The sequence below is a fragment of the Grammomys surdaster genome, unplaced genomic scaffold, assembly GCF_004785775.1.
Source record: "Grammomys surdaster isolate TR1022 unplaced genomic scaffold, NIH_TR_1.0 200, whole genome shotgun sequence".
NCBI lineage: Eukaryota > Metazoa > Chordata > Mammalia > Rodentia > Muridae > Grammomys > Grammomys surdaster.
This window is the reverse complement of record NW_021604645.1, coordinates 226,105-254,009: the sequence shown is the minus strand read 5'-3', so window position 1 is coordinate 254,009 and position 27,905 is coordinate 226,105. Positions and strand designations below refer to the sequence as shown.

Sequence of the window (27,905 nt, the reverse complement as noted above, 5' to 3'; positions counted from 1 at the left end):
AGAGAGAGAGAGAGAGAGAGAGAGAGAGAGAGAGAGAGAGAGAGAGAAATATTACTAAATACATAAATATAACTTGCTCATTCAGTATAATGTTACTTGTATGTATGTTGTCAGGGCTAACCATTTTGTATTGGATAACTAACTGCTGTGTTCTTCCCTGGGGAAGACTATTTCTCCCATTCTCAGCATCCTTTGTCACCTGTAGTCCTTTGTGTAGGACTGGGTCCTCCTAGGATTTCCCCCATACACTTTATCATTTCTATTGTTGTCCTTAGTCATCTCCTGTTTGGGCAATAATATTGGTATAGCTTTATGGGAGTAGCTTCTGACATTCCTAGAAGATATAATCTCACAGCAATCTCTCTTTTCCCTTGTCTCTTAATAATCTTTCTACCTAATCTTCTACAGTGTTCCCCAAACCTTAGTTGTGTAAGTCATTTTGCAGATTTATCTGTTGGGACTGGGCTGCAAAATGCTACATTTTGATTAATTGTTGTATTCTGTAATGATCTTTGTCTGTTGCAAAAAGAAGTTTCTTTGATGCAAAGCAAGGACTGTGCTTATCTTTGGGTATAAAGACAAATGTTCATAATACAGTTAGGAGTTGGGCTGGTGTCTTAGGTAGGGTTTCATTGCTGTACAGAGACATCATAACCAAAGCAACTCTTATAAATGACAGCGTTTAATTGGGGCTGGCTTACAGTTTCAGGCATCCAGGCCATTATCATCAAGGCAGGAAGAAAGGCAATGGGCAGGCAGGCATGGTGCTGGAGGTGCTGAGAGTTCTACATCTTTATCTGAAGGCAACCAGGAAGAGAGACTGTCTTCTACAGGCAGCCAGGAGGGTCTCTCTTTTGTACAGCGTGGAGATTGAACATAGAAGCCCTGAAAGGCCTGCCTACACAATGGCACACTTCCTCTAACAAAGCCACACTTATTCCAATAAGGCTACACCTCCTAGTAATGCCAAAAACTATGGACCAAGCATATCAAACCACTACAGCTGGAGTAATCACCTCATTTGTACCATAAAAAGGCAGGCATTCTTTCACTCTGGTATATAGTGGATATTGATAGGTGTAGGCACACTTTTCTTCACTCTTACTAAGAATCATGTAGTAGGAATCAGTATAATTTTTCAGAGAACTTGTGTTAATATGTACTCTCATGTATTTGTTTTCTGAGACAGAGTCATGTTATGTGGCACAAACTGGTCTTAAAATTCCTAGACTCAAGGGATCCTCCCACTTCAGTCCCACCAAATCGATAAAACTGTAGGCATATGTGCACTATGCTTGGCTCAAGTTTTCTTAAGTATATATTATATCACTGTGCATGAAAAATCATACTATATAATGTTTACCATACTTGATATTTTTACGGTTTATATATGCTCAACCCAGGAAGTACCACTACAAGAAGGTGTCGCCCTGTTGGAGTAGATTTGTCACTGTGGATGTGGTCTTTAAGACACACTTCTTAACTGCCTGGAAGTCAGTATTCTGCTAGCAGCCTTCAGATGAAGATGTAGAGCTCTCAGCTCCTCCTGCACCATGCCTGCTTGGATGCTGCCATGTTCCCACCTTGATGACAATGGACTGAACCTTTGAACCTGTAAGCCAGCCTTAAATGTTGTCCTTAAAAGAGTTGTCTTGGTCATGATGTCTCTTCACAGCAATAAAACCCTAAGACAGGAGTTGGTACCAGGGACTGGGGTATTGCTGTGATAGGTATGACCATGTTTCTGTTTAGAAAAATGTGGATTTTGAGATTTTGGATTTGGAAAGCCATGGAATGTTTTAAGTAGGACTTAATGAGCCATACTAGTAGGAATATGGAAGACTTTGTTACTGTGAGTAATTTCAACTGTGCAGACCTGGCCCAAGAGGTTCCAGTGAAGAATGTCAATATGTGGCCTAGGAGACTGTTTCTGTAATATTTTGGTAAAGACTGTGACTGCTTTATGCCCTTGTTTGAAGAGTCTGCCTGAGGATAATGTTTGAGCTTTAAAGGGGCACCAGGAAGTGAAATGGAACTGAATCCTATGTTTGAGGAGATAACAGATCAAAGGATTTTGGAACAAGATCCTACCCAGCTAAATTTAGATCCAGGCATGGTGGTAATCCCAGAAGACAAACAGATCTCTGAGTTCAAGACCAACCTGTGACAAAGCAGGTTCTAGGTGAAGAAATGCTTAAATCCAGGCATTATGGTATGTGCCTTTAATCCAAGCATCACAGGAGACAAAGCCATGCAGATCTCTGAGTTCAAGGTCAATCTGTAGAGCAAGTTCCAGGAAAGCCAAGCTTAGGCAGAAAGGAAGTCAGAAAACAGAAATGTGGTAATTGAATAGGGGTGGCCATGTTCTAGCCCCAGCAAACAGCAGAACATGATAGCTTCAGCCATGTGGCTCTGGCTTTAGACTGGAAAATAGAAGGGACTATTGGACAATTGATGCTGATTAGCTGGAGCTAAGAAATTAGTGATGATTAAGAAGAGACCAGCATCACTGAGGTGAAATCTTCTGGGAAGTATCTTCTGAACTGAGCATAAAGAAGTTGTGTTTCAAAGACAGCCAAGCTTGTACCTCCTGCTTCAGCTGTACTTGGTAATGTGTAAGAGTCACTCAGGTGACACTTACTTTGAAGGCATGAAGGGGTCATGAAGAACAGCTGAGGCTCGGCATTGTGAGAGGCCATGGAAGGCTCTAAGTGAAGGTGCATCCTCAGTTGTAGTTGATGGCCCAGAACTGAAGGGGTCATGCACAGTATTTGAGGCTTGTGACCATGAAGAGAGCCTATGAGAGACTATTGGTGAAGCCTAGTTGCAATGGAGGATACTAGTATATTATAGATGTCAGTATCATGGGCTGATCACTAAGAACAGCAGCAGCAATGGAGTGGATCAACTTGAACTTAGCATGCTACAGAGGACAGAGCTGGAGAAGTGTTGCCAACCCTTTGGAGGAGCCCAGAAGATCATTTGTGGATCCCAGACATTGAAACAAGAAGGTGTAACATTGAAGTTCCCTTGGAAACCCCAACATCTTTGAGACTCCTGAGCTGTGGTCTAGGAAAGCTGCTGACAGGGAGTAGAACCAGCCTAAGAGAAAGAAGTTTGTTACAGACAACAAAGATGAAAAAGGAGTTGGAAACCTGAAGATTGTTTTAACATCAGCTATGGAGTTACAGAGTTTGGAGTTTGCCCAGCTGGTTTCCTGTCTTGCCTTGGGGACTATAATTAAGTGATTGGATGAACCTCAGAAGAGATTTTGGACTTTTAACATTGTTGAGACTGCTATAGACTATGGAGACTTTTGAAGGCGGACTAAATGTATTTTGCATTATACTATATTTATGTGTGGGCCCCATAGACTCATGTTTGAGTAAGCCTATGGGGGGATTCGAATGTTATGATTTGTATATGCTCAGCCCAGAGACTGGCACTATTAGAAGGTGTCGCTCTGTTGGAGTAGGTGTGTCACAGTGGATATAAGCTTTAAGACACTCTTCCTAGCTGCCTAGAAGTCAGTATTCTGCTAGCAGCTTTCAGATGTAGATGTAGAACTCTCACTTTCTCCTGCACTATGCCTGCCTGTTTGCGGCCATGTTCCCACCTTGATGATACTGGACTGAAACTCTGAGCCTGTAAGTCAGCCCCAACTAAATACTGTCTTTATAAGAGTTGTCTTGGTCATGATGCCTCTTCACACAGTAAAACTCTAAGACCGATATGATCTATAATTATCCCTGTGACACTCAGTGTTCATGTCTGTACTCAATTATTCTAACCTATAAATTCCTAACTTTGAGGACCCATAATCTCCAGAATCATCTTTGAATATAGTATATTTCTAGGAAAATAGTTTAGGAAAATGTATTTGACATTGTTAGGTGTTATAGAGATCTAAACCATGTGACCCTACTTCATATTCCTTAGGATAATTTAAGTAAAAAATATGAGCTATAATTTATGTTGGTGAAGATGTAGAAAAATTGAGAACCTCACATAATGATACAAATGTAAATAGTACAATAACTTTGAATAACAATCTGTTAAATCCTTAAATGATTAAGCATAGTGTGCTAGGTTTTGGTGTATACTGAACACAAATCAACGCATATGTCTTCATGAGAATATGCATATGAATGTTGGTATCACCATTCTAAGGAGTGAAAAGTGGAAACAATCTAAATGTCTATCAAGTATGGAATGAAAAGATAAAATGTGGTATATCTACACTGTGGAACATTATTTTTTGTAAGAAGGTTGGAAGTACTGGCATGTACTAATAATATCAACAGTCTTGGAAACATCTGTAAAAATAAGCCAGTGGCCAAAAGAGCATATATTGTGTGATTTCATTTATAAGAAATTTCTAGATAAGGCAAGTCTACAGAGTTGTAAAGTTGATTCCTGACTGTCTAATGCTGGTGTGGGTAAATCCTATAAGTGGTGCTTATAGTCATATTGCATAGGTGCTACATTTTTGCAAGTGTTGCCAAATCCAACTTAACATACTTCCAAGTGTACAGTTCAGTGTGTTTTTTGTAACTTCATAATAATGTAAAACCACTACTATTACCTACTGCAAGAACAGTTTCAATACTCTAAAATAGAATCCTGGACTTCATAGTCTAGGGCTACTTTTTGACAAAGTATTTTAGATGACCCTGAAGAGATGGTTCACTGGTTAGGAGCACTGGCTGATCTTTCAGGGTCAATTACAAGCACACCCATGGTAGCTCCCAAATATCTGTAACTCCAATTCCAGGTGATCCAGCACAGCACCTTCACATAGATACACATGCCAGCAAAACATCAATACATATTCGTTAAATAAATAAATATTTTAGAATCAAATCATGATTGCCCATGTTTAACATTATAAGACAATGAAATATAAATCTCCAATGGGCAAATCATCTAGTCTGTGAATTTTATCTTAATAAAGCTATTTGAAGAGTAGTCCGAGGTGTGGTATTCCACAGCTAAGGCTAGCATTGAATTCCTGATCCTCCCTAGTGCTGATATTTTCAGTCATGAACTACCACGACATGCTTTTTGAAAAGCTATTTTCATTATGTAGTCTTCTAGATCATGTTTTTATCTGCTCTCTGAGAATTACCTACAGTGTTTTTCCATCCTACTCGTTCTATCCCCCAACTCCTCTCAGAGCTGCCCCCTTTTCCTACCCACCAAATTCTGCCTCTTTTACAATGGGTTTCATTTTAATTGTATTGGTAACCTGGCATAGCATGGCTCTACAGAAAACAGTGATTCATACATCTAAAGTCCTTGAACTTGAAGTTTTCTGTTAGTGCAATTATTTTAGTAAACTTTAATGATTTATTTGCAGCATATATAGTTGAACTTATTTAAATTCATTTTATAATAGTCAATCTTAACATTATTATCACTATATCTACTTTAAAGTGTACCATTCTTCACTTTTTTCTGAGAAAGAAATTCTCCCTCAAAAGGACACATGTTAAATATATTTGTACCTACTTAGCTCCTAATTGCATTTCTACTACCCAAAAGCTCTGGGCTTGGTTTCTTCAGTAAGAACAGTAATTATATGAAACTGAAGTAATTACCTCCCCTTTCTAGGATATGACTGAGTGAATTTTTAAAAGTAAACAGTTTTATTGGGCTATAATTGACAGGCAATAAACAACACACAGTTTAAGTTTTACAATCCATACAAGCTGATTGATGTATGCATACGCTTGCAAAACATTTGCCATAAAGAAGTTATCACCCCTTGTTTCCTGGTGCCCCTTTGAAATCCTTTCCACAACACTAATCTTCTTGTCACTATAAATCAGTTCACATTTTGTAGTTTTATATAAACAGAATAATATAGCAGATATGCTGTGTGTTTGGATTATTTCATTTGACAAGTCAATTAGGGATGGACTATGTCCATAAATAGCTCATTCTCTTAATATCAATGAGCACTGCTATGTAGAGATATCTTATAAATTTTAGCTGTGTAGTTATCCATTGTTTGCATTTGATTTGTGTCTCATTTGGAACTAGTAAAGATGATATGAACATTAATATACAGATGTCCATATACAGCTATACTTCCTTTTTGCTTAGCTAAATATCTAGATATGGAGTAGGAAAATCATATATAAAGTGTACATTTACATTTTCACTTAATTTTCAAATATTTTAAACTATATTTCAGTACAATTTATGGAAAATTTATTTTTAATTGTTCATCTTCATAGATAACACTCATTTAATATTTTTCAATCTGGTATCTTGTTAATGAGACAACACATTCATTGAATCAAAGAGCAAAGGCCTGAAGGCTAAAAATGTCTTCCTGATTTGCAGAGTAATTTAGCTTTGATGCAAATGTTAGGCTCTAGGCTTATTGTTACAGACCACACCAGTTCTACATACCTAGCTGGGAATATTTTTTTAAGGACACAGTGATATACACAGAGATAATAAAAGCAGATAAATTGTGTTTCAAAGCATATTTAGACATAAATGAATAAGAAAATGTACAAAAGTACAAAAGTGTATATGGTATATTAGTATTAATTGTATTATTAATATACACATGTATTTGAATATTTTAAAATACATATTACTTTGAATTTAATACCACTTTTACTTTGGGTTTTCTAGTTTTGACTCACAACGAAAAGCATAATGCAACAGACAAATGAAAGTTCTGGAAAAGAATAGATGAACTCACAGTTGCTAATAGTACAGAGAGCTGGGAATAGTTCAACAAATGACAAACATTTTCCAATATTCGAACCAAAATCTGTCATGGTTTCTGGCAGTTTTTGTCTGCATCCTACTGTGGTCTCACTATCTTTTAAAATACTTGTCCAAGAAAGTTCAATGGTGCTGCGAAAATTGATTTGTTGTTGTTGTTGTTGCTGTCCTAGTCAAAACCAGGTCATAGCTGAGCAGTGGTAGCATATGCCTGCCTTTAATCACAGCACTCAGGAGGTAGAGTCAGGCAGATCTCTTTGAGATCCAGGCTAGCATGGTCTAAAAGAGAGTTCCAGGACAGCCAGGGATGGTACACAGAGAAACCCTGTTTCAAAAAAGCAACAAACAAAAACAACAAAAAAAACTGGTTATAGTTGGACAGGCCCACTAACCTCAGCTGTGCACAGTTACTATAGAAATACTGCAATTGTAAGTAATTTTTCTGCCTTCTGAGATGTAAACATATTACCCAAAATTATTTTCCTACTGACAAGGGAGTCACCCTTTTTTCCTTTTAAAATGGTCTTTCTATGTAGTTCTGGCTATCCTGGATTTCTATGTGAGTGGGCTGTGTTGAACTTGCAGAAGTCTTCCTGCTTCTGTCTCCTTCCTGCCTGAATTAATGGTGGGAACCTCCACACCTTTATTGCCATCTCTTTTTAGGCAGGGAGATATAATTCCAAACTTTCTCCATCACCTTTCCTCCCTCTAAGCCTTCTCATGTGCCTATCCCTGCTCTCCTTCAAATCCATCCACTCTTTTCTCATTAATTCTTATTGAATGTGTATATTTAAGTGCACGTCTTCCAAAATATAACCTGCCTATGATGTTTATGATGTAACTTATCTGCATATTCTCAAGACTGACCATTTGGCACAGGACAACCAATTTGTGTTTCCCTGGGGTAGCCCACCTCTCCCGCTCCTAGCTTTACTCATTTTGTGAAGGCCTGAGGCTTTGTGGGCTTTTCCCCATCCAATTTGGCCTGTCCATTGCTGGACTCTTTTTAATACTGAAATATTTATTAGGAAAATACAGTATTAGCATTCTTATTTCCTCAAATGTCTATCACGTCTACATGCTGAAAAACTTTGGACTCTTCTAGAAAATTAAATTTATTTGTTTGGCAAACAAGCTTAATATTTCTCAAAACTTTTGGACAGAAAATTTGTAAATGTATTACAGATAATTCCTATTTATCTTAGTCAAATTTCTCCCATTTTTATTAATGACTTCTGTTTCTATATTTATTAGAACATGAATTAAAATCAATGCATACTCATTGACTAATATCCACTTTTCAATTCAGATTCCCTTAGCTTTTGCTGACCTTTCTTTCTCTAGGATTAACTTTTAGGGCAGATGCCTAGTTACATTAACATGTAGTTACACCATTTTAAAATGAAAAGCTGCTGTTCTCTAGAGCTGCTAGAAGACAAAACATGCAAACATGAAGTGAAGACAGAGCCAGAGCCACTATATTAGTTGCTAAATAAGTCAGCCATTAGGGTCTTGCAAAATGCTATTGTTTATTTCATTTTGTTGTATTTTCTTCCTTTACTTTCTCACAACTCCCCACTAACAGTTTTTCTAAGGGAGGGATAAATAACTTACTTGCACTGGTGGAAAGTTGCAGAGTGTTTGTTTTGAAAATTTTACAAAACCCACTAGCTAAATAGAGACACCTTTAGAGAAATAAAAACGAAGAGGCAGGGATTCCTGGCCAAGATAAACACATAGTCAGCCATTTTGTAATATTAATTGTGTGATCTGTGATTTATTTGGGAGCTTATGTGTGTGTTCCAGCATTCCTTCAGGCTATGAACATTTATGTTAACATAGAAATTAATTACGAGACCCTGTCTTCTAGCCTCCAAAGTCAATGTCCTTGAAAGAAACATACAAATTTTGTTTTGTTTTGTTTTGTTTTAACAGAGCATAGCAATTTGGGACAAATAACACAGTTTAATAAAAAAGTGAAGCGATAATGATATAATTACTAGAACCCAGAGATGAACTGAGTTCTCCTATGACCCACAGATTTTCTCCAATGGGCATACCTTTAAATACAAAATACTAAGATTTTAATTAGAGGATTTCTCCTATAGGCATTTCTATAAATAAAACTGACTTCTGGGTACATGTTTTCCTTCAGGATTGTCTTTCTTTCTTCAGATTATCATAATAAACTATTTTAGAGTGTGTAATTTATAAGCAACAAAAATATTTGTCATCATCATGAAGGTTAGGAAAGGTGAGATCAAGGTACAATCTGATTTGGTGTTGGTGAGGTCCTGTTCTTCACAAATGGCATCCTCAGTGTGTCTTCACATAACAGAAGGGACAAAGTAGCTTTCTTGCATCTCTTTGATAAAAGTGCTAATTCTATTCATGAGAGCAAGGCCTTCATGACTAAAGCAAATTCCAAGTGCCCAATTGTTAACACTAATCTATTTGGTATTCGTAATATGTGAGCTTTGAAAGAGAGAGACAAACATATAGATTATAGAAAGGGCATTCTAATAGGCTCATGTTTTAATCGAATTGTAGTTCTTGGGCTGTACATGCATATCAATAGTGCATTGTCTGGAAGTATAATGATGATTACTAGAGATTGGGAAGGAGAAAAGGAAAGGTTATTCTATTTGGTCAGTGTGTGTTATTTATGTGTATAGAGTTGATGTATAAAACTCCATTAATATTTCAATTAGTACTTATTTAATTTTTTAAAGTTCATTGTAAAGTAAATAAAACAGAAAATGTAAGTAGGTAGTCTTCTGGCAATTGACAAATGAAGAACCAGCCCTTCTGCCTAGACTCTCATTTCCTGGGCCTGGAGGCAGCTTTGGCCTATGAGTATGTATTGCAACTTGTAACATCTTTCCCAAAGGAGTGGAAGGCTTAAGATTCAGTATGGCAAAGATACTTGGGGAATGAGACTAAAGGGAAGAAAGGGAAGATGAAAGTAATGTAGTTCTATTTCAATTAATAACATTTTAAAAGCAAATAAAATATAATACTCTACCTAGAGAAAATACTCTATTTACTGGCACAGGATGATCAATGATATAACGTTCCTTGATCTTCAGGAAGTACAACCTCTGAATACTGCAATTTTTCAGTGGCTTGTGCAGTACTTGAATGCAAATCTTGGCCAAGGTTTCAGGATTCTTTTTGTTTGCTTTCTGGGTCACTTTAATTTCTGAGGTTCCCTAACACCTCCTGATTTGCACACATTCCCTATAATTTCACTTTAAGAAAGGAGAGGTATAGCCCTTCTATTTCTCTGGGATTGCTAAAAAAAAATGATCCACAAGAAAATCTGAATCCATAATGAAGCATCTAATCCCACTTGCCAGCCTGTCCCAGACAATTACACCAAAACTCTTCTACTGGCTATGTAAGATGTAATTTGTAGAAGTGGTGAGATTTTCATGTGTGCCTGTAGGTTTCATTAGATTTTCTATGATATGGAATGTTTCCAAGAAATCTCCTACAAAATTCACCGTTTCTTTTCAGATAATTCAAATAATCATTAGAAGAAGAATCAATTGGGGCTCTTTCTGTGAGGGGCTTTATAATTTCTATGAGCCAGTTAAAAGGGGACAAAAATTGTTTTACAAAGTAGAAATAAAAAGTTCACAGGAAGGACTAGCCTTTGATGGTGAACATCTTAGAAAAGTCTCCTTCAGTTGTGCATGTGTACATGAATTTCTTTAAGTTAATATTCAAGACTCATGAAAATTAAAAAATATATATTAAATTTGTTACTGAGGTATATTTTCCACATTAGTAATGAAAATGCCAGATAGCCCAGATAGCATTGGCTCAATCTTATTAAACAAAAAAGGAAGAGACTCTAAGAGTCCCTACAGGGATGCAAGTTGTATCTAATTGGTTAAAGAGCCTGGATGAATTTCACAATTGCCTTGCTCCAACAGAGAATGATTTTCTATTATAAATCTCACTCAACAAATTGTTCTATCAATTACAAATGTTTTCTCCTTGGGCAGTACTATTAAACAGTTTACCAAATCTCTTATAATTGTTGGCCTCCAAACACATATTCAACCTATCTTCAGGATTATCTAAAACACTTCTTAAAATGCAAACAATTTCATTTCCACTCAGTTCCTGAAAGGGTACAAACTGAATATAGACAGTATTGATTCCTTCCCTCTTGCTTTTAGTTCCTTCTGGCCTTCATGTCATGCTTGGAAGTTGACATGTTCTTTATGGATAAATGAATGTGAGACTCTTAACAGAAGAGAAAATAAATATAAATTAAAATATTTTATTCTTAAAGTGACTATTGAGAAGCTACCAAATAACCTATTAGAAATATATACTTCTGGACCAGTGAGAAGATGAGGGTCCATATGATGAAAAGAGAATACTGACTTCCACAAGTTGTCCTCTGACCTCCAAAATGCTCTGGACATGCATTTCCCCATATACAGAAAAGCATATGCAAGTTTTAAAAATAAAACTTTCTGAAAAAACAATAGCAACATGAATTTTATTCAAAAAAACAATTATGTATCACTAAATGAAAGGAATATATTCTGAGAAGTATTCTGTAAGGCAATCACATACTGTGTGGATTTCACAGTATGTACATGTACAGATTATGCAGGGTATGTTGCAATTAGTTGTCACTTTAGAAGGATGGAGTCATATATGTATCCATCATTTACCTAAGTATCTTTATGTCATTGATGCCTATGTAGAGGAACTAATTAGAGTCCCAAAGCAAAATGACAGACTCTGTTCTGGCAACTTCACACACATTTTTTTCAGTGCCTTTAAGCACTCCACATACGCTTGATCTTCCCAGAGTTAGGCTTCAAAAGTAGTCTCTTTACTTCACTCACTCTCTGTCCAGCTACCAGCAGAAGGAACATGAATCAATCAACTTCTTTTGATTTAAATAAATCGAAAATCATAACACCACTATATGTGATAGTACATTTTATAAATCATACAAAAGCTTCAATAGGAAAATAAAGCTTTTATAGGCAGCATGGTTTTAGCCCAGGTCAGCCTTAATTGCCATTAATCTGAAAACTGACATTTCTCTGAAATATAATTTTTTTAGAGGAGGAATGGTATTCACTATTCACATTTCCACATTGAGTTTTAGCCTTGATACATACATAAAATATTTAAAGTCTGTCTAAGACATAATTGGTTAATTTCTCTTCATTTGCTGAGTGTACTTTGCATACTCCAGCCTCAACTCTATTTAATCTTGGATTGTAGGTTTTGCTAGACAAGAATGTATGATATTAATAACAACAATACTGCTGTTTCTCATTCTATAAAATTCAGAATATTGCAAAAACAATTTTGACATTCTAAATCACATTTGGAGTCCCATGATAGTCAGCTGAGCTAAATGGTATTATCCTTACTTGGCAACTAAAGAAACAAAGGTTTAGAGACTAAGGAAAGGGCTTCCCTTCAGCCATTTACAAGTACAGTTTGGCTAGATTGAATTCATAAAATCATCTCTCTCAACAATCCACTGTTGTCCAGAATATTTTGGAGCATTCCACATATGGGCTGCAGAGAGACAAAACTTTCCCGGGACTGAAAGAGTGAAAGTCAGTATGGAGTGAGACTAAGCAGCCCTGCCATTAATCAGGTTGGGAGGACAGACAGATAAAGCCAGCTGCAAAGTTAACAGAAAACACTGGTTCTCCCAGGGTCATGTAGCAGTTGTAAAATGCCATAAGGACCCGTCCTCCCTTGAGTGATTACTGCTTCCCTCCCAATGATACCCAGATCTGCTTTGTTATCAATATTTACTACTAAGGATACCCAATAGTTAAACCACCCTGAACTCCTGACAAAATGCAAGTCCGAGTTAATTCCCCCTTCTCTGATCCCACTCCAGAAATCATGCCAGCAATTACCAATTCTTCCCTATGACCTCCTCAGAATTTTAAAATCTTAATGTTATACTTTTCAAAATTGAAGATCAGTTGACAGCTGCTGGACTGCCTCTCCTCAATATATTGGCTCAATAAATCTGGCCTTGTCAGACTACAGACTTGATGCTGGTCTTGGACTAACAAGGTTTTAATAGAAAAAAAAAACACATCACATCAAAAGAGAGATTTATTCAATTAAAAGGTTTTTTTAAATCATACCTCCTATCTTTCATATTCTCAGACATCTTCTCTGGACAATGATTGCTAATAATTCAGAATAATAACCTAGACACTCTGCACGATACTAAGACATCAAAGGAGAACTCAATTTGGTTGAAGGGGGTATTTACAGTGAATGAAAATTGGATTTAGATATTATAGTACTATTTACCTCAATTAAGAAAACAACACAGTTTTCTATTTAAATCCCAGGTATACAGAAAATTCAGTTAGCCTTAATCCCCAGCCCTGTCCAATTCAATTAACCAATATTTCACTAATATTTCATTGCATCTATGTACTTTATCTAAATGTCATGTTACTGTTTCCTTCCAGAGTGCTTCTTTTAGGTTTTGATCTTTAGGTGAGCAGGGAGCAGACATCTACAGGAATAATACAGTTGCCAGTCTCACCTCACTGCTTACTTATAAATTCAGAGTCCAAAGTTTATGATTCAGCCTATGATTTCAAAATAATAACAACAATAAAAATAAAAGAAACAGACACACCTTTAGTAGAACCTACTTCGCACTCTGAACATTGTCCTTTTGCCAGACTGATGATAAACGATACGCTGACTTGATGTGCTGGGCAGTAGCATCGAGCTGTAGTTCCTATTCAACCACACCATCACAAAGGCATAGCTAAGTATTTGTGCACAGAAGTGTGACATGGCCTGAGTGGGTCGGGCCAAGGACAGTTTTTAGGAAGAAAATCTCTTCTTCCATCTTGTTGATGTGGGGGTCTCACTTGTTTTTGTCATGCTGCTGCATATTCCAGATTAGTGAGCCTGCAAACATCTAAATGATTCTCCTGTCTCTGCTTCCCATCTCACTTGAAAGGGCAGTGACTAGAGATGTGTACCACTGCATCAGGATTTTATATTGGTTAAAGGGATTGAGCTCAAGTCATCGGTTTTTGTGACAAGTGCTTTTACCTTCTAAGCTAGTCTACTGGTTCCGAGACTTTACTCTCTGGGCATGATAGCACTAGTGGGGTAATGAAGTTCATGATATGGGTATGCAATGAAGCAAACAGACTACAGACTCTCAGCAGCAATGCATCATTTCAGTAAATGACTAAAAGTACTACTGCTACTGGAAGAAACATAAAAGTAGTTTAGAATTTCTTCCAATAAAACACAGCCTTCATATAGTTTCCATATTCTATTGTCTCCAAGATTCATGTTAGACACCAAAATTTTATACATATTAGAGTATCTTATATAAAATGACATAGTTATATGTACATATCCTACATATTTCTCATATATTTTGAATTTATTTTAAGACAACTTTATACATATTGATGGTATAGATATAATTATTCAATACAGGTATAAATTATGGAATATATAAATCGATTTAATAAACCTATCCCCTTAAATATTTCTTCATGATGAAAATTTTCAACATCCATTCTTCTACACTTTGAAGTGTATCCTTATTGCTGTCTATAATCACCTTATTCTACAGTAACATACTAGAACTACTTATATCTATTACAACTATGTATGTAGCTTAGGACTGGTTTGGTCAATATGTCCCGAGTTTCCCCTAAATCTGATAATCATTATTTTTCTCTCAACCTCTATGAGCTCAACTACAAAATATACTACACAGGGCATGAAGAGATGGTTCAGTAGTTAAGAGCAGCACTTGCTACTCTTCCAGAGGACTAAAGTTCAGTTCCAAGCACCCACATGGAGGCTAACAACCATGTGTAACTCCAGTTCCAGAGACTCTGACTCCTTGTTCTAGCCTCCACAGATACTGCTTGCACATGGTATAGACGCACAGAGGCAGCCAAAAGATTCATACACATAAAAATTTCTATATATAAGAGAGATCACACAGAAATTATTTCCTTATTCCTAAAATCACACCAATTTATTTATAATACCCAGTACAATGTAAATGCTCTATAAAAGCTTCCTATACTGCAGCATGAATCATAGAATGATCACAAGAAAAATCTTACACGTTTAATGCTGGGATTATTATTTCCAAATACTTTAATTCTTTGGCTTAATAAGGTCAGCTCACAGTTTTTATTTTTTTGTATTTTTCCTTTCCATTTATTTATATAGTTAAATACTTTTGCAGGAATCTAATGAGAGATAGTGAAAATAGTTTGAAACAGTGTTGCTCATCACAATTCTAGGTATATAGAGTTTTAATGTTTAATGTCACTGATTGTAGCAAATAAAACTCATAAAATATTTAACTAGCATTACACCCATACATTCATACTTTAAATTTAAGGACTTAATTTACAGAAGATCAAAATGAAAAGTAAAGTTCCCCTTTACCCCTGTACCACAATCAGCCCCATATTCATACATTTGTTAACTTTGACATATCCTTATCATATAAAGTCTACAGTATACAACAGCAAGTATTCCTGGTACTTTTCATTACACATATTTCAAAAAATGTAAATGGGTGTGTTATCTGCTAGTATAGCACTGTGCAGAATACTTTCATTAGCCTAAGAAGCTTCTCTGCCCCACATATTTATCTCTCTCCCTCCAAATCAGGAGTACAAAGATCTTTGCACTGCAAATAATTGCCTTTTCTAAAACATTGTACAGTTGGAATCCAACATGAGGTAGTTTTTCTTTTCAATCTTTTGCTTTCACCTTATACAGCACATAGTGTTTTCAGACTGGCTTTTAAAATTATTTACATGCATTTTGGGGGTTTCTGTGTCATTCTTTGGTGTTAGACCTATAAAACAATACACATAATATCCTACTTATTCGCTGTATTTTAGCCAGGTTCTCATGGTGACACTGGCACTGTGCTAAGTACTAATAACAAAGATATAAGGCTAAATGATTCCACATATGTGCCTGTCTCAACTTTTTCAGAACTATTTCAATCATTATTTAATAATTTTACTATTTTTTTTAGAGAACTTGTGCATCTCACGTAAGATTAAGACTCTGAATTTATTAGGAAATTATTCATATATTTGCTCATATTTTTAAAAGATTTTAAATTAATTTTTCTATGATTGAATTTAGGTTCAACAGTGCTGGCTGTACCATAAAACTGGGATGTTTTAAGTATTTGGTTTAGGAATCTCTTATGTAGCTCAGGATTCCATTATACTTCTGGGTGCTCCTTTAAGTGAACCATTGAACCACATATTTTGTATTTTTTCCTTCTCAACTTGCTCCTTTTCATTAAAATGCTCTTCATAAGAGTGAACTTTAGTAACCACACAACAGAATTTACACTAGGCTCTTTTGAGATGCTTTTCAAAGCAATTAATTTAAACCTCTTCACCTTAGCCTCAGGAAGACTCTTTGGACAATGGCAAAAAGCACCCATATTATTCACCAAAATCCCACAAAAAATAGTCTCTAAGCCACATACTGAAGTCCTTCTCCACTGAAACCTCTTGGTCCAGGTCAGCACAGTTCAAATCACTCACAGCAACAAAGTTTTCCATATTCCTTCTAGGATAGTCCATTAAGCCCCACTTAAAGCATTCCAATGCTTTCCAAATCCAAAGTCCCAAAATCCACATTCTTCCAAACAAAACCATGATCAGGCCTATCACAACAATACCCCAGTCCCTGATACCAGCTCCTATCTTAGGGTTTTCCTGCTGTGAACAGACACCATGACCAAGACAACTCTTATAAGGACAACATTTAATTGGGGCTGGCTTACAGGTTCAGAGTTTCAGTCCATTATCATCAAGGTGGGAACATGGCAATATCCAGGCAGGCATGGCGCAGGAGATGCTGAGAGTTCTACATCTTCATCTGAAGGCTGGTAACAGAATACTGACTTCCAGGCAGCTAGTATAAGGATATTAAAGCCTATACCTACAGAGACACGCCTACTCCAACAAGGCCACACCTTCTAATATTATCACTCCTTGGGCTGAGCATATACAAACAGTCACACTTTCTAATCACTTTTATTTTTACTACACTTCACATTTTAATTATATTTTTATTTTAACATAATTTAAATTGTTTAAATTGCTCTGTTGTTTTACACACACATAAACTCCAACGCCAGTGTGTGTGTGTGTGTGTGTGTGTGTGTGTGTGTGTATTTGTATATAAATACCATTTCCAGAGTAAGTCCAGTGTTGCCACATGTGTATGTTTCCAGGGAAATCCACTCAGTATTGGACAACCCATAAAGGAGCTCGTCTCTGAAGATTAATTAGTTTAACTAGTTTCCTTTGAGGATAAACTTCAATAAAAGAAGAAGAACAGAGTGTTCTGGGCTAATTATTTAAACTAGCATTTCCCTTTCCACTTGCCAGAAGCTTGAAGGATAGATATCTGAACTTTACCTTGAAAACTAGTACTGCCCCTGAAGGTAAAACTTATAAAGTGTGAAGTCTGCCTATGAGTGACTTTATATATAAAGTTTAACTCTTAGGCTCAAAGTAGCGAGCCTAAATACATAAATACAATCTAAATTATCAATTAGTTTTAGCTGATATACTAACTATAAAGTTTATATTGATGTGATGTTTCCATTCCTGTGTATAATTCATTATTTGTACTTTATGTAGTCTTACTTATATTGTCTCAAGTTCCTAGGCTTCTGACCTGAGTCTGTTACAATCATTAATGTTAGGGGGAAAGAGTTCAATTATCTAAGAGATCAAAAAAAGTTGGTAATTTTTTATTTGTTTCACTATCTCTATATTTCTCTCTCATTTCCTCTCACTCTCTCACAATGTGTGTGTGTGTATGTGTGTGTGTTTGTGTGTGTGTGTGTGTCTGTGTCTGTATCTGTGTCTGTGTCTGTGTGTATTTGTGTCTGGCACAATTACCAACTTCTTTCTAGTAACACTATTTTTGTGTTCATGGAGAAAGTATATGTATGAGTACATTCACAACATGTCTGTGTATAGTTGTGTCAGTATTGGTCAGAGAGTGATGTCAAGTAACCTTCTGGGACTTATTTTTCAAATTTCATACATGAATATAATGTTTCTTGGTCATATTCACCCCATACTCTTCCTCTATTCCCCCATTCCTGTCAGCATATCTACCATCTCTGTACCAACTTCATGTCTTTCTTTTTTATAACCCACTGGATCCAATAATTGCTATCTATATGCTCAGGTACATGGAGTGGTCCGCTTTGTCATGGGCAACCTACCAGTGACCACTGCCACCAAAGAAAAGTGGCTCACATTCTCCCACCCATCATCATTTGCCATTTGCTTCTCAACTAGGAATGGGGCATTAGGATACCCTCCCCATCTCATAGGGAAATTTTTAACTGTTTTGATCTTGTGTAGGTCTTGCACTGATAATCACAGCTGCTCTGATTCCATGTGTGCAACAGCCATGTTATGTCCAAAGAAAGAGAATTTTACATCTCTCCTCCCTGTCCTCCAGCCCTTAACATATTTCTTCCACAAACCCTCTTCTAATTATGTTCTCTGAGACTTTTGGAGCTACCATAGATGTTCTATTTATGGCTGAGCACACACAATGGCTTATTCTCTTCATTGACTAGTACCCTTTGCAATAAGAAGCTTCCTTTACCAGTAGAAAGCAGTAGAAATCTATGGATGTAACATAAGTATTTATAATGGAGTTTGGTCACATGCATTTACATAAAACAACAGTATGTTCTTCCTTAGGGTCTATTATTTTTGTTAATCATGTGTTATGATCACATGGAGAGCAGTCCTCAAATCTAATCAATAAATTGTTTGGTTACTCCTGTAAACATCTATAGCATTATTGCACAGTGGATATATATCGCCTTGAATGTCAGTATTACAGTATGGAGGGTCCAATGCCAGGTAAGACCATTGATGTCTTTTTGCCCACAGAAGCATGCATAGCAAGGTACAGCAGTATGAAAGTTAGTCAATACAGGAACAGATACCTAGCCAGTTCAAAATTATTTCTCTATGTCCTGTAAGCAAAATGCCCACACATTATTTTTATTTGAGACAATGATTTTCATTAAACTTGGAGTTAACTAATTCAGCACAATACCTGTCCAGCAAGTCCCAAGGGCCAACCCTCCTATGGACACATTTCCCATCCTTAGGATGATAGATATATGCTGCTGTCCTTTGTGTTTACCTGGTTTGCCATTTGTTAGGGAGATGGACTTGTGTCTTTATGCTTGTGTAGCAAGTATTTAATTGACCAAGCCATCACCATAACTACTCTATTAAAACTTCTAATAATATATTACGGCCATATTTTTGATGGTAGTGGTTTTTGTCACCTGGATTGATCTTGAAAACTTTTTTTTCTAATGTTTACCTTTTCATGTAGCTTGCCTTAAACTGTTAGACCTTGGACACCGTATTGGTTAGATTTTATTGTCTATTTGATGCATCCTAGAGCCACATAGGAAAAAGAAATCTTAATTAACCAATTGTGGAGATCCTATTGGCCTGTGGCCATCTGGTCTGTGATTCTCTTGACTTATATGGGAGGGCTCAGCCCACTGTGAGTGGCTAGGCCCAGGCAGATAGCCTGAAATGTAGAAGAACATTAACTGAGTATGAGCCATGCAGAAGGCAGAGAGAAGGTCCTGACTCTAGATTCCAGCATTGAAAAAGCATCACCGATGGATTTTCATATATCAGTATTTGGTAGGAAAGTTTGACTACTCTATAGACTGAATACAGACATAATTTCTTCCCTGACTTCCCTCAATGATCTACTGTAATTTGAAAGTTAAGTTAAACTAGTCTCATCTCCAAAAGCTGCTTTTATAGTAGCAACAACAGGAGTAGCAGCAGCAACAACAGCAACAAAACACTAGAACACATTCTACAGGACAAAATTCCAATGGATAAATAGATTTGTCCAAACTTGCCAATTTTTGAACATTTTTGGTGATGATTTATACACAAAATAAACCATTAAAAATAAATTCAACTTCACATGACTCTTAGTATTCTCATATTTTATCATTAGAATGAAGTACTTTTCTGGTTATTTGAAATACATCCTAGGATGCCCTCACCTCTAACCTCTATCAATCATAAAACCAGTCTCTTTAGTGTCTAGCTTTCACACATTCTACAAATAGTTACCACTATATTTTCCTGGAAAACAATATCTTTTTCCTTTGGCTTAGCCACTGTGTCAAGTCTATTTTTAAAGCTAATTTACGTTGTGTGCTTTGAAATTCTATAGTTATCACAATTGGGGCAGGAATACTTCTTTGACCTCATCCATCCTGTAATTTTTCAATTGTGGAGATTTTGCCTTCTTTAAATTTTAGAGTGTAATGCATCAAGTTTGAGCCTTAGAGTGTTTATATTTTTCTTATACTAAGTCTTTAGCCCTGAGCTAGGTACTTACTCGGTGTTGAAAAAGCATCACCGATGGATTTTCATATATCAGTTTTGGTAGGAAAGTTTGACTACTCTACAGACTGAATACAGACATAAACACCAACCTCCTGCTTAATTCCAAAAAAGCAAATCACCTCTAGATTTTTAAGAGCTGATAATTAAGACACCTCATATATATTAATAGAATGAAGAAGGATCATTTTTCAATCCTCTTTCCAAATTCTTTCTGCAGCCTGTGGAGATCTGTTTTTGGAAACTGCATTAGAGATGAGGAGGGAAACGCTCTGTGGCATGGAACACGATCAGCTTTCTGCCCCGTGCCTGGCAGAGACTGTGACTGCCTTCCATGTGATACTTTAAATCAAATGAAATTTGTGGCGCCTCTGAGGCTTCTGCAACTACTAGAGCTTCTTCCACAGCGGTTTTACATGATGCTAACACAGTTGAATACTGTGGGATTTACCAAGGGAAGGGAGAAAACAAGGAATAACAGAAGTCAATGTAAATTGGGGGGAGAGGTAAATGAGGTATTCTAGCTTCAGGCTGTCAGTAAAGCAATTAATATATAGACAAATAGTAGCATGTGATCTTAAAGATACAAACATATAAAAGGTCATAGAAGACTCTCTTGAATTATATGCACACATTATCAAGTCTTGGATAACAGAAGGAAACAGAAGCAGGGTTAATTTTTGAAAGTTTTTAGAACTTACTTTAGGTTTCATATCAGTACAACGGATTCCGAGATTCTAGCAGCTCTCTTCTGCCAATTTAATTTAAAGCTTTCCTATATCTCAAAGAAGAACCAGGAAAAAGTGTAAACCAAACTAATATTAAATGCTAATAAAGCAAAATTAAAATGTTTTGGGAGGAGCCAAAATCCAAAAAAAGTCTATCTTCAGATAAAGAAATATTTATATTTAATAATGTTTTTTTAAATGTGATAGTGGTTGGTTTTTATTTTTCAAATCACTTATTTGCACTCATTTTACTATCCCAGCTTCATTGTCAGTAGAGTATGTATTCTTTCCAGTTTAAAAATGAATGAAAGTTCAGTGCCAATTGAAAAATTACATCATACGTTTCTAACTTGACTTTGTACTAGTCAATCAGAGAAGCCTTTTCTGTGTTCATGATTGTATATCCACAAAGAAGATAAAAATTACTTTCGTCACCCCCTAATTTTCCATATAAACTATTTTATAGTTACCCATATATGTCTGTATTTAACTAGATACTTAACAGCGATTTTCTACCATTTTCATTTGCTCTTTTTGGTCAAAAACATGAGGAAGCAGAAATGTCTTTAATGAAGAAATAGCTAGATAATGGCAAGACTCGCACTCTTTGAAGAAACAGGAACCAATGCTAGTAATATAGCTCTTCTGTTTCTGGCTGCCCAAGGCCTCTTGCAATTAGCTTCAGAAATAAAACAGGGAAAGGAAACTAGGATAAAATATCACCGTGAGAAAGGTCTCTTCCATCAGTAAAAGTAGAAGAACAAGATGGGAACAAGGTTCAGAGAAATAGGGTCCATGGGGGTGGATAGGCAGTCAGGTTTTGGACTGGGCCAAGGACTGTATTAGATAACAAGCAAGGTGCGGGGATGGGAGGTTTTCTTATATTTGGAGATCAAAAGTCACTAAGTACCTTCTGTTTATTTTCCCTACATACCTTTTGTTTATTATACACATGTTCACAGTGTGTTTGCTTGCTTTCTTGCTTGCTTGCTTGCTTGCTTGCTTGCTTGTCTGTTTATCTGATTGGTTGCTTTTGTTTTTATTATTGCTTTGGTTTGGTAGTTTTCAAGACAGGGTTTCTCTGTGTACTAGATTCTTAACAGCAATTTTGTATCATTTGTAGTACTCACTTTGTAGACCAGGCTGGCCTCAAACTCACAAATATCCACTTGCCTCTGCCTCCCAAGCGCTGGAATGAAAGACATGTGCTACTATGCCCAGGTTTACGCTCACTGTTTTTAATGAAATTAATTTTATCAATTTATATTGTGTACATTTGGCATTTGTCCTACATGTATATCTGTGTGAGTGTCAGATCCTCTGGAACTGGAGTTACAGATAATTGTGTGCTAAAACATGGGTGCTGGGACTTGAACTTGGGTCCTCTGGAAGAACAGCCAATGCTGTTAACTGCTAAGTCATCTCTCCAGTGCCTATGCTCACCATTTTTAATGTTCTCTTCTTTATCCCTTTATAAAGCCAACTTCTAACATAAAACCTATGCTCGTACAGATTTTTTCATTGTGTCGTTGTGTAAAGATCCAACTAGTTTACATAAACTCGATTTAAACCATTAAAACCAATGTTAAATCATTAAAACCAATGTTGCTTTGTTTTGACACAAATCATATATACTCTTATTTATCAAAGCCCAGAGACATGTTGTCGCTTCCTTTTTTTGATGATTAAAATCTCCATGTCTGACTTTTCTTTCTTTTCTGTTCTTTACTTTTTGTGTTTTCTTTCTGGAGGTGATATAATCACATGCCTCTGACTAGAGTACCATATTCAATAAGAATCCAGAGGCAGGCGTGCTGGTTTAGCATCTTGTAGAATTTATATGACTGCTTTCTGCCTCTTTCAAACCAACACACCCAAGTCTCCTGTCTTTCTTTCAGGCTCCTCAAAGAGCATCTTGGAGAAAAAGAAGTTGAGTTAACACTTATCTTTGACTCAGTGGTAGAAGCTGACTTGGCTAATTATACCTGCCATGTGGAGAACAGAAATGGACGGAAACACGCCAGTGTTCTACTGCGGAAAAAGGGTATTCTTTTTCATAAATACAACTATGCCTTTACTAACTACCAATAGCTACTAAATAGCTTCTGGACACATTTTGTCATTTAATAAAAACTTCCTTTAACTATTTGTCTTTTTTATTATTATTTGAATGTTTTTTATTACTTTTATTTTTTTCAGCCATTACCCTTCTCCTGGTCTCCCCTCCCACAGTTCCTCATCACATTCCTCCTTCCCCCTGTCTCCAAGAGGATGTTGCCTGCCACCAGCGCCAGGCCTCCCCACACCCTGGGGCCTCAAATCTCTCAAGAATTAGGAGAATCTTCTCTCACTGAGGCCAGACCAGGCAGTCCTCTGCTGTACATATGTGTTGGGAGCTTCGGACCGGCTCTTGTATGCTGCCTGGTTGGTGGCTCAGTGTCTGAGAGATCTCAAGACTCCCGGTTAGTTGAGACTGCTGGTCTTCCTATGGGATTGCCCTCCTTCTCAGCTTCTTCCAGTCTTTCCCCAATTCAACTACAGGGCTCACCAACTTCAGTCCAGTGGTTGGTTGTAAGTATCTGCTTCTGTCTTAGTGAGCTGCTTGTTGAGCTTCACAGAGGACAGCCATGCTAGGCTCCTCTCTGCCAGTACAATATAGCATCTGTAATAGTGTCAGGCCTTGGAGCCTCCCCTTGAGATGAATCTCAAATTGGGCTGGTCACTGGACTGCCTTTCCCTCAGTCTCTTCTCCATTTTTGTCCCTGCAGTTATTATTTTAATTTAAATTATTTTATTTATTTACATTCCAGCTGTTGCCCCCGCTCACCCCACCCACCCACAGTTCTTCATCCCATTCCTCCTCCCTCTTGCCTCCAAGAGGGTACTCTCCCCGACCCCCCACCAGACCTCCCCCTTCCCTGGGGCCTCAAGGCTGTCTAGGACTAAGCACATAATCTAGTGAGTGAAGACCAGGTAGACCTCTGGTATATATGTGTCAGGGGCCTAGAACCAGGCCATGTTTGCTCCTGATTGGTGGCTCAGTCTATGGGAGCTCCCTGTGGTCTAGGTTAATTGAAACTTCTGGTCTTTCTATGAGGTCAGTTGCTCTCCTTTTCAGCTTCTTTAATCCTTCGCCTCATTCAACCATAGGGGTCCTGACTTCAGACCAATGATTCAGTGTAAGTATATGCATTCTGTCTCAGCTAGCTACTTGTAGGGCCTCTCAGATGACAACCATGTCAGGCTCCCATCTGTAAGCATATCATAGCATAGTAGTGTCAGGCCTTGGTGTCCCCATAAGATGGATCCCAAGTTGGGCTAGCCATTGGACTTCCTTTCCTTCAGTCTCTTCTCCGTTTTTCTCTCTGCAGGTCTTTTAGACAGGAACAATTCTGGGTCAGGAATTTTGACTGTGGGTTAGTAACCTTGTCCCTCCACTTGAGGCCCTGTCTATCTACAGGAGGTAGACTCTTTGAGTTCCTTTTCTCCAATGTTGGGCATTTTGGCTAAGGTCACCCCAAAGTTCTCCCACAACAACAAGCCCTGTCCACCCTAACATGCATGAAAAGCAAGGTAAGGACCTAAAATCCCATCTCATGAAGATTATAGAGGCCTGTAAGGAGCATAAAAAAACTCCCTTGAAGAAATACAGGAAAACAAATATAAACAGGTGAAAGCCCTTAAAGGAGAAACAAATCCCTTAAAGAAATACAGAAAAATTCAATGAAGCAGGTGAAGGAATTAAACAAAACAGCCCAAGAGCTAAAAATGGAAATAGAAACAATAAATAAAACTGTTGTCTTTTTTAAGGAGCAATATTTTGCTTGCTGAGCATACTAGCAAAAATAAAAAGCCTATGACCTTTAATAGCATAAGGAAATGAGAATGAAATAAAGTCTGGTTATACATTATGTCACTTGACATAAAATGTGCCATGTTTGTAATTCAAAGTGATACATAAAATTTGGATATACTAACATTCAATATTTTCTCTGTATTTTACTTTATTATGTGTTATACTGCTTAGTTGAAATGTTAGACATTATGTTAACAAATTTAAAACAAAGTTACTTTTTATATTTCAAAATAAAATGTAACATAAATTATCAACAATGTCATATAAGAAGAGTTATCATTAATTGTCTAAGTTATACTTTGTCACATGACTTGGTATCAAAAGACCTTCAATAGGTGCATATATTCTAAGTGCTTTGGTGTTTTTGGAAAAGGTGCTCTTAATAGTTTGTTCTAGAATGTATAGAACTGTATGTGATGGGGGAAAAAAGAAAAGAAAAAAGAAAAAGAAACAAAATTTATGCATAAAGAGGCTAACACTAGACAGTGCCAGAAAAGCATCTGAAAAGGCTTTAGCAGAAGTCTCCATTACTACAAAAAGACTAAATAGTTTGTGTGTTCACCTGGGAAAGGTTTTGTAAATGTAGCAGAACACATGTTCTTAATCAGGCCACTTGTTGCCTAGGCTATAGAACAATAGAACAGATTAAATCAGCAAAATCACTACTTGCACCTACTAGCCAAGATGGAATTTCCATTTTCTTGCCAGCCCCAAAACTTGTGCCTGACCAGAATCTCCAGAAGAAGCAAGGAAGCGTGATTTTTCTGAGAATACTGCTTGTATCTCAGCAGCAGCATTTCTCACATGACTGGACTCGATGCTATCTTAAAGGCACATTTATGCATAAATGGGGTCTAATATGGAAAGAGAAGTCAGTGTGGCCAGGTTCAGGCAATCTGGTTCAGCCACCTGGTGAAATATAACTGATATGCCTGATTAGTGTTTCTGAACCCTAGTCTCCTCGTACATACAAAAAGAATAACAATGTCTACCTTGTAAAACTAACAGTTTAAACCAGCAAGTACTAGATATAAAATGTATTCCACCTAAAAAGTGTATTTTATTATATTGAATATTGGGTAATTTTTCATCTATATACCTTCCTACATTAGCCTACATTTGCCTTGTGGCAAAAGTTGCTTTGTCCCTGTACTTTTGGTTCAGAGATTCTCCAGGCCAGAGTTTGCTGCTGTGCTTCTGTGTCTTTAAGCAACTTAGACAGTGTTTTGCTACTAATAGGCACTTAGGTTGCATCCTGGTTGAATAAATGATTAAAACTCTTTTTTATTATTGAAGACTCATGTGTAGCAAACATATGCTAGATATTGAGAAATAGACAAATAAAATAGACATCCCAAACCTCTGAGGTAGTAACAATGCAAAGAAATATAAACATTTAATAAAAGTTACACAAAAGGCACACTTTTTTCTTATTTACTTTTTCTTTTTCTGTTTTTCAATTACGAAATTTCTTTAGGGAAAAAACCATGAAGGAAGGTTTGTAACAATTCAACCAGTGGGAACAGATATAATCCGAGTTTTAAAATAAATCTATTCTATTTAAAAGTAAAAGCAACAACTGGCAGTTCTTAAAATTCTAGAAATATGAAACTGGACATGATAATACACTGTAAAACTCTATTGCCTTCCGTATCATCCACAAAGAATTTTGACTAAAATTATTATTAACTGGCAACATTATTTCTCATTTGCCATATTTTTAGATACATGCTGTGATTCACTTTTTTTTCCAGCTTCTCATTTCAATCTCTGAATTCTCAGTCGGTCTCCATCTCATAGCTTTTCATTTATTTATTGTCATCTCACACAAAGTCCAGACTTATGTATCTGTCTATTTAACAATATATAAAACCTTATATATCCCATAGGTACATCCAGCGTCTCCTGCCCCAAACAGGAGCATTTCATCTGCCTATACTCATGATCCTCTGTTCTTCATCTTCATCATCATCGTTCTTGTTTTTTGGACCAAAATATCCAAAACCATCCTTCAGTTCTAGCTTTCTCTATGCATGTCACAACTGAGCTGAATGGTTCAACTTTCAAAGCCTAGCAGAGCTTTAACCACTTCCTCGGCTTCACCACTGCCAGATGAGTTGGAGCTCTCAGCTCACGCGAACTGAATAAAACCCCAAAATTTTGCTATTGCCCAATCTGTTCTGATTGCTGATCTCACTTTTTACTACACTCTAGATTGAATGCCATGCTCACTAGCCTCCTTTCAGTTTCACATGCTCAACAAGGATTGTCCTTTCTTAGATCTGTCTCCATTGTTTATTTCTTCTGCCTGGAACATTTTTCTCTCTCTGTTCCCATGGTTGCCTCCAGTCACACAGGCCTCTTCTTATGTGACCTACTCAGTGGGCATTCCCTGGACACCTCATATAAAATGTGATTCACTATCTTTTTTGTGCCTTCTAAGTTTCAGTTTCTTTCCGGTGTATGCATTAATTAGTATTGGTTATTACATTGGACATTTGTTTCTTGCATTCTTCCTGCCAAAGAATGTTCCATCTGTAAGTGTAGGGATTTTTCTTGCATTAGTGACATCTGTATCCATAGTATATAAAACATAATAAATACTGAAAAGTCTTCATTGCATGGAAACTCTAATCATATATGGCTAGCCCAATGCAGTGGGAGAAAAGATAAAAAAGAGTCACAAAACACGATTTTATCTGTGATCTTCTCTTGACTGTATGCCCTCAGTTACTTAGCGTCATTTTTTTTTTCTTTTTAAAGATTCTTAACTCTCAGGCTCAGAGGTGAAAAAGCCAAAGGTCTCAAAGGTCAAGCATATATAGAAGATAAATGGATTGACTATTAGAAAAAATGTGAAACAGGATGTAGGCAAAATATACTTTACTTAGTGGACAACCTAACACTTTGCTCTAGAAGAGTATAAGCGCTTCAAAGTTTTCAAGTGAAGCTGAGAGTTAAGATGATTTCTTTTACATTGATAAACATTAATATTCACTTTTCTCGGCACACTTTTATTTTAATAAAATTATATTTGACACATGATAGATCAGTTTGCATTCTTCTAGGCAGAAGTTAAAGGTTTTC

General features: G+C 36.7%; 1 protein-coding gene across 1 annotated transcript in view; it reads left to right on the top strand.

The window, feature by feature from the left end:
- Il1rapl2 (interleukin 1 receptor accessory protein like 2) overlaps positions 1-27,905 on the top strand; it is a 1,099,213-nt gene that overhangs the window by 1,046,133 nt on the left and 25,175 nt on the right. Inside the window, exon 8 of the mRNA XM_028770319.1 lies at positions 22,861-23,006. Coding sequence (XP_028626152.1) covers positions 22,861-23,006 — 146 coding nt within the window. The remainder of the gene's footprint in view (positions 1-22,860; positions 23,007-27,905) is intronic.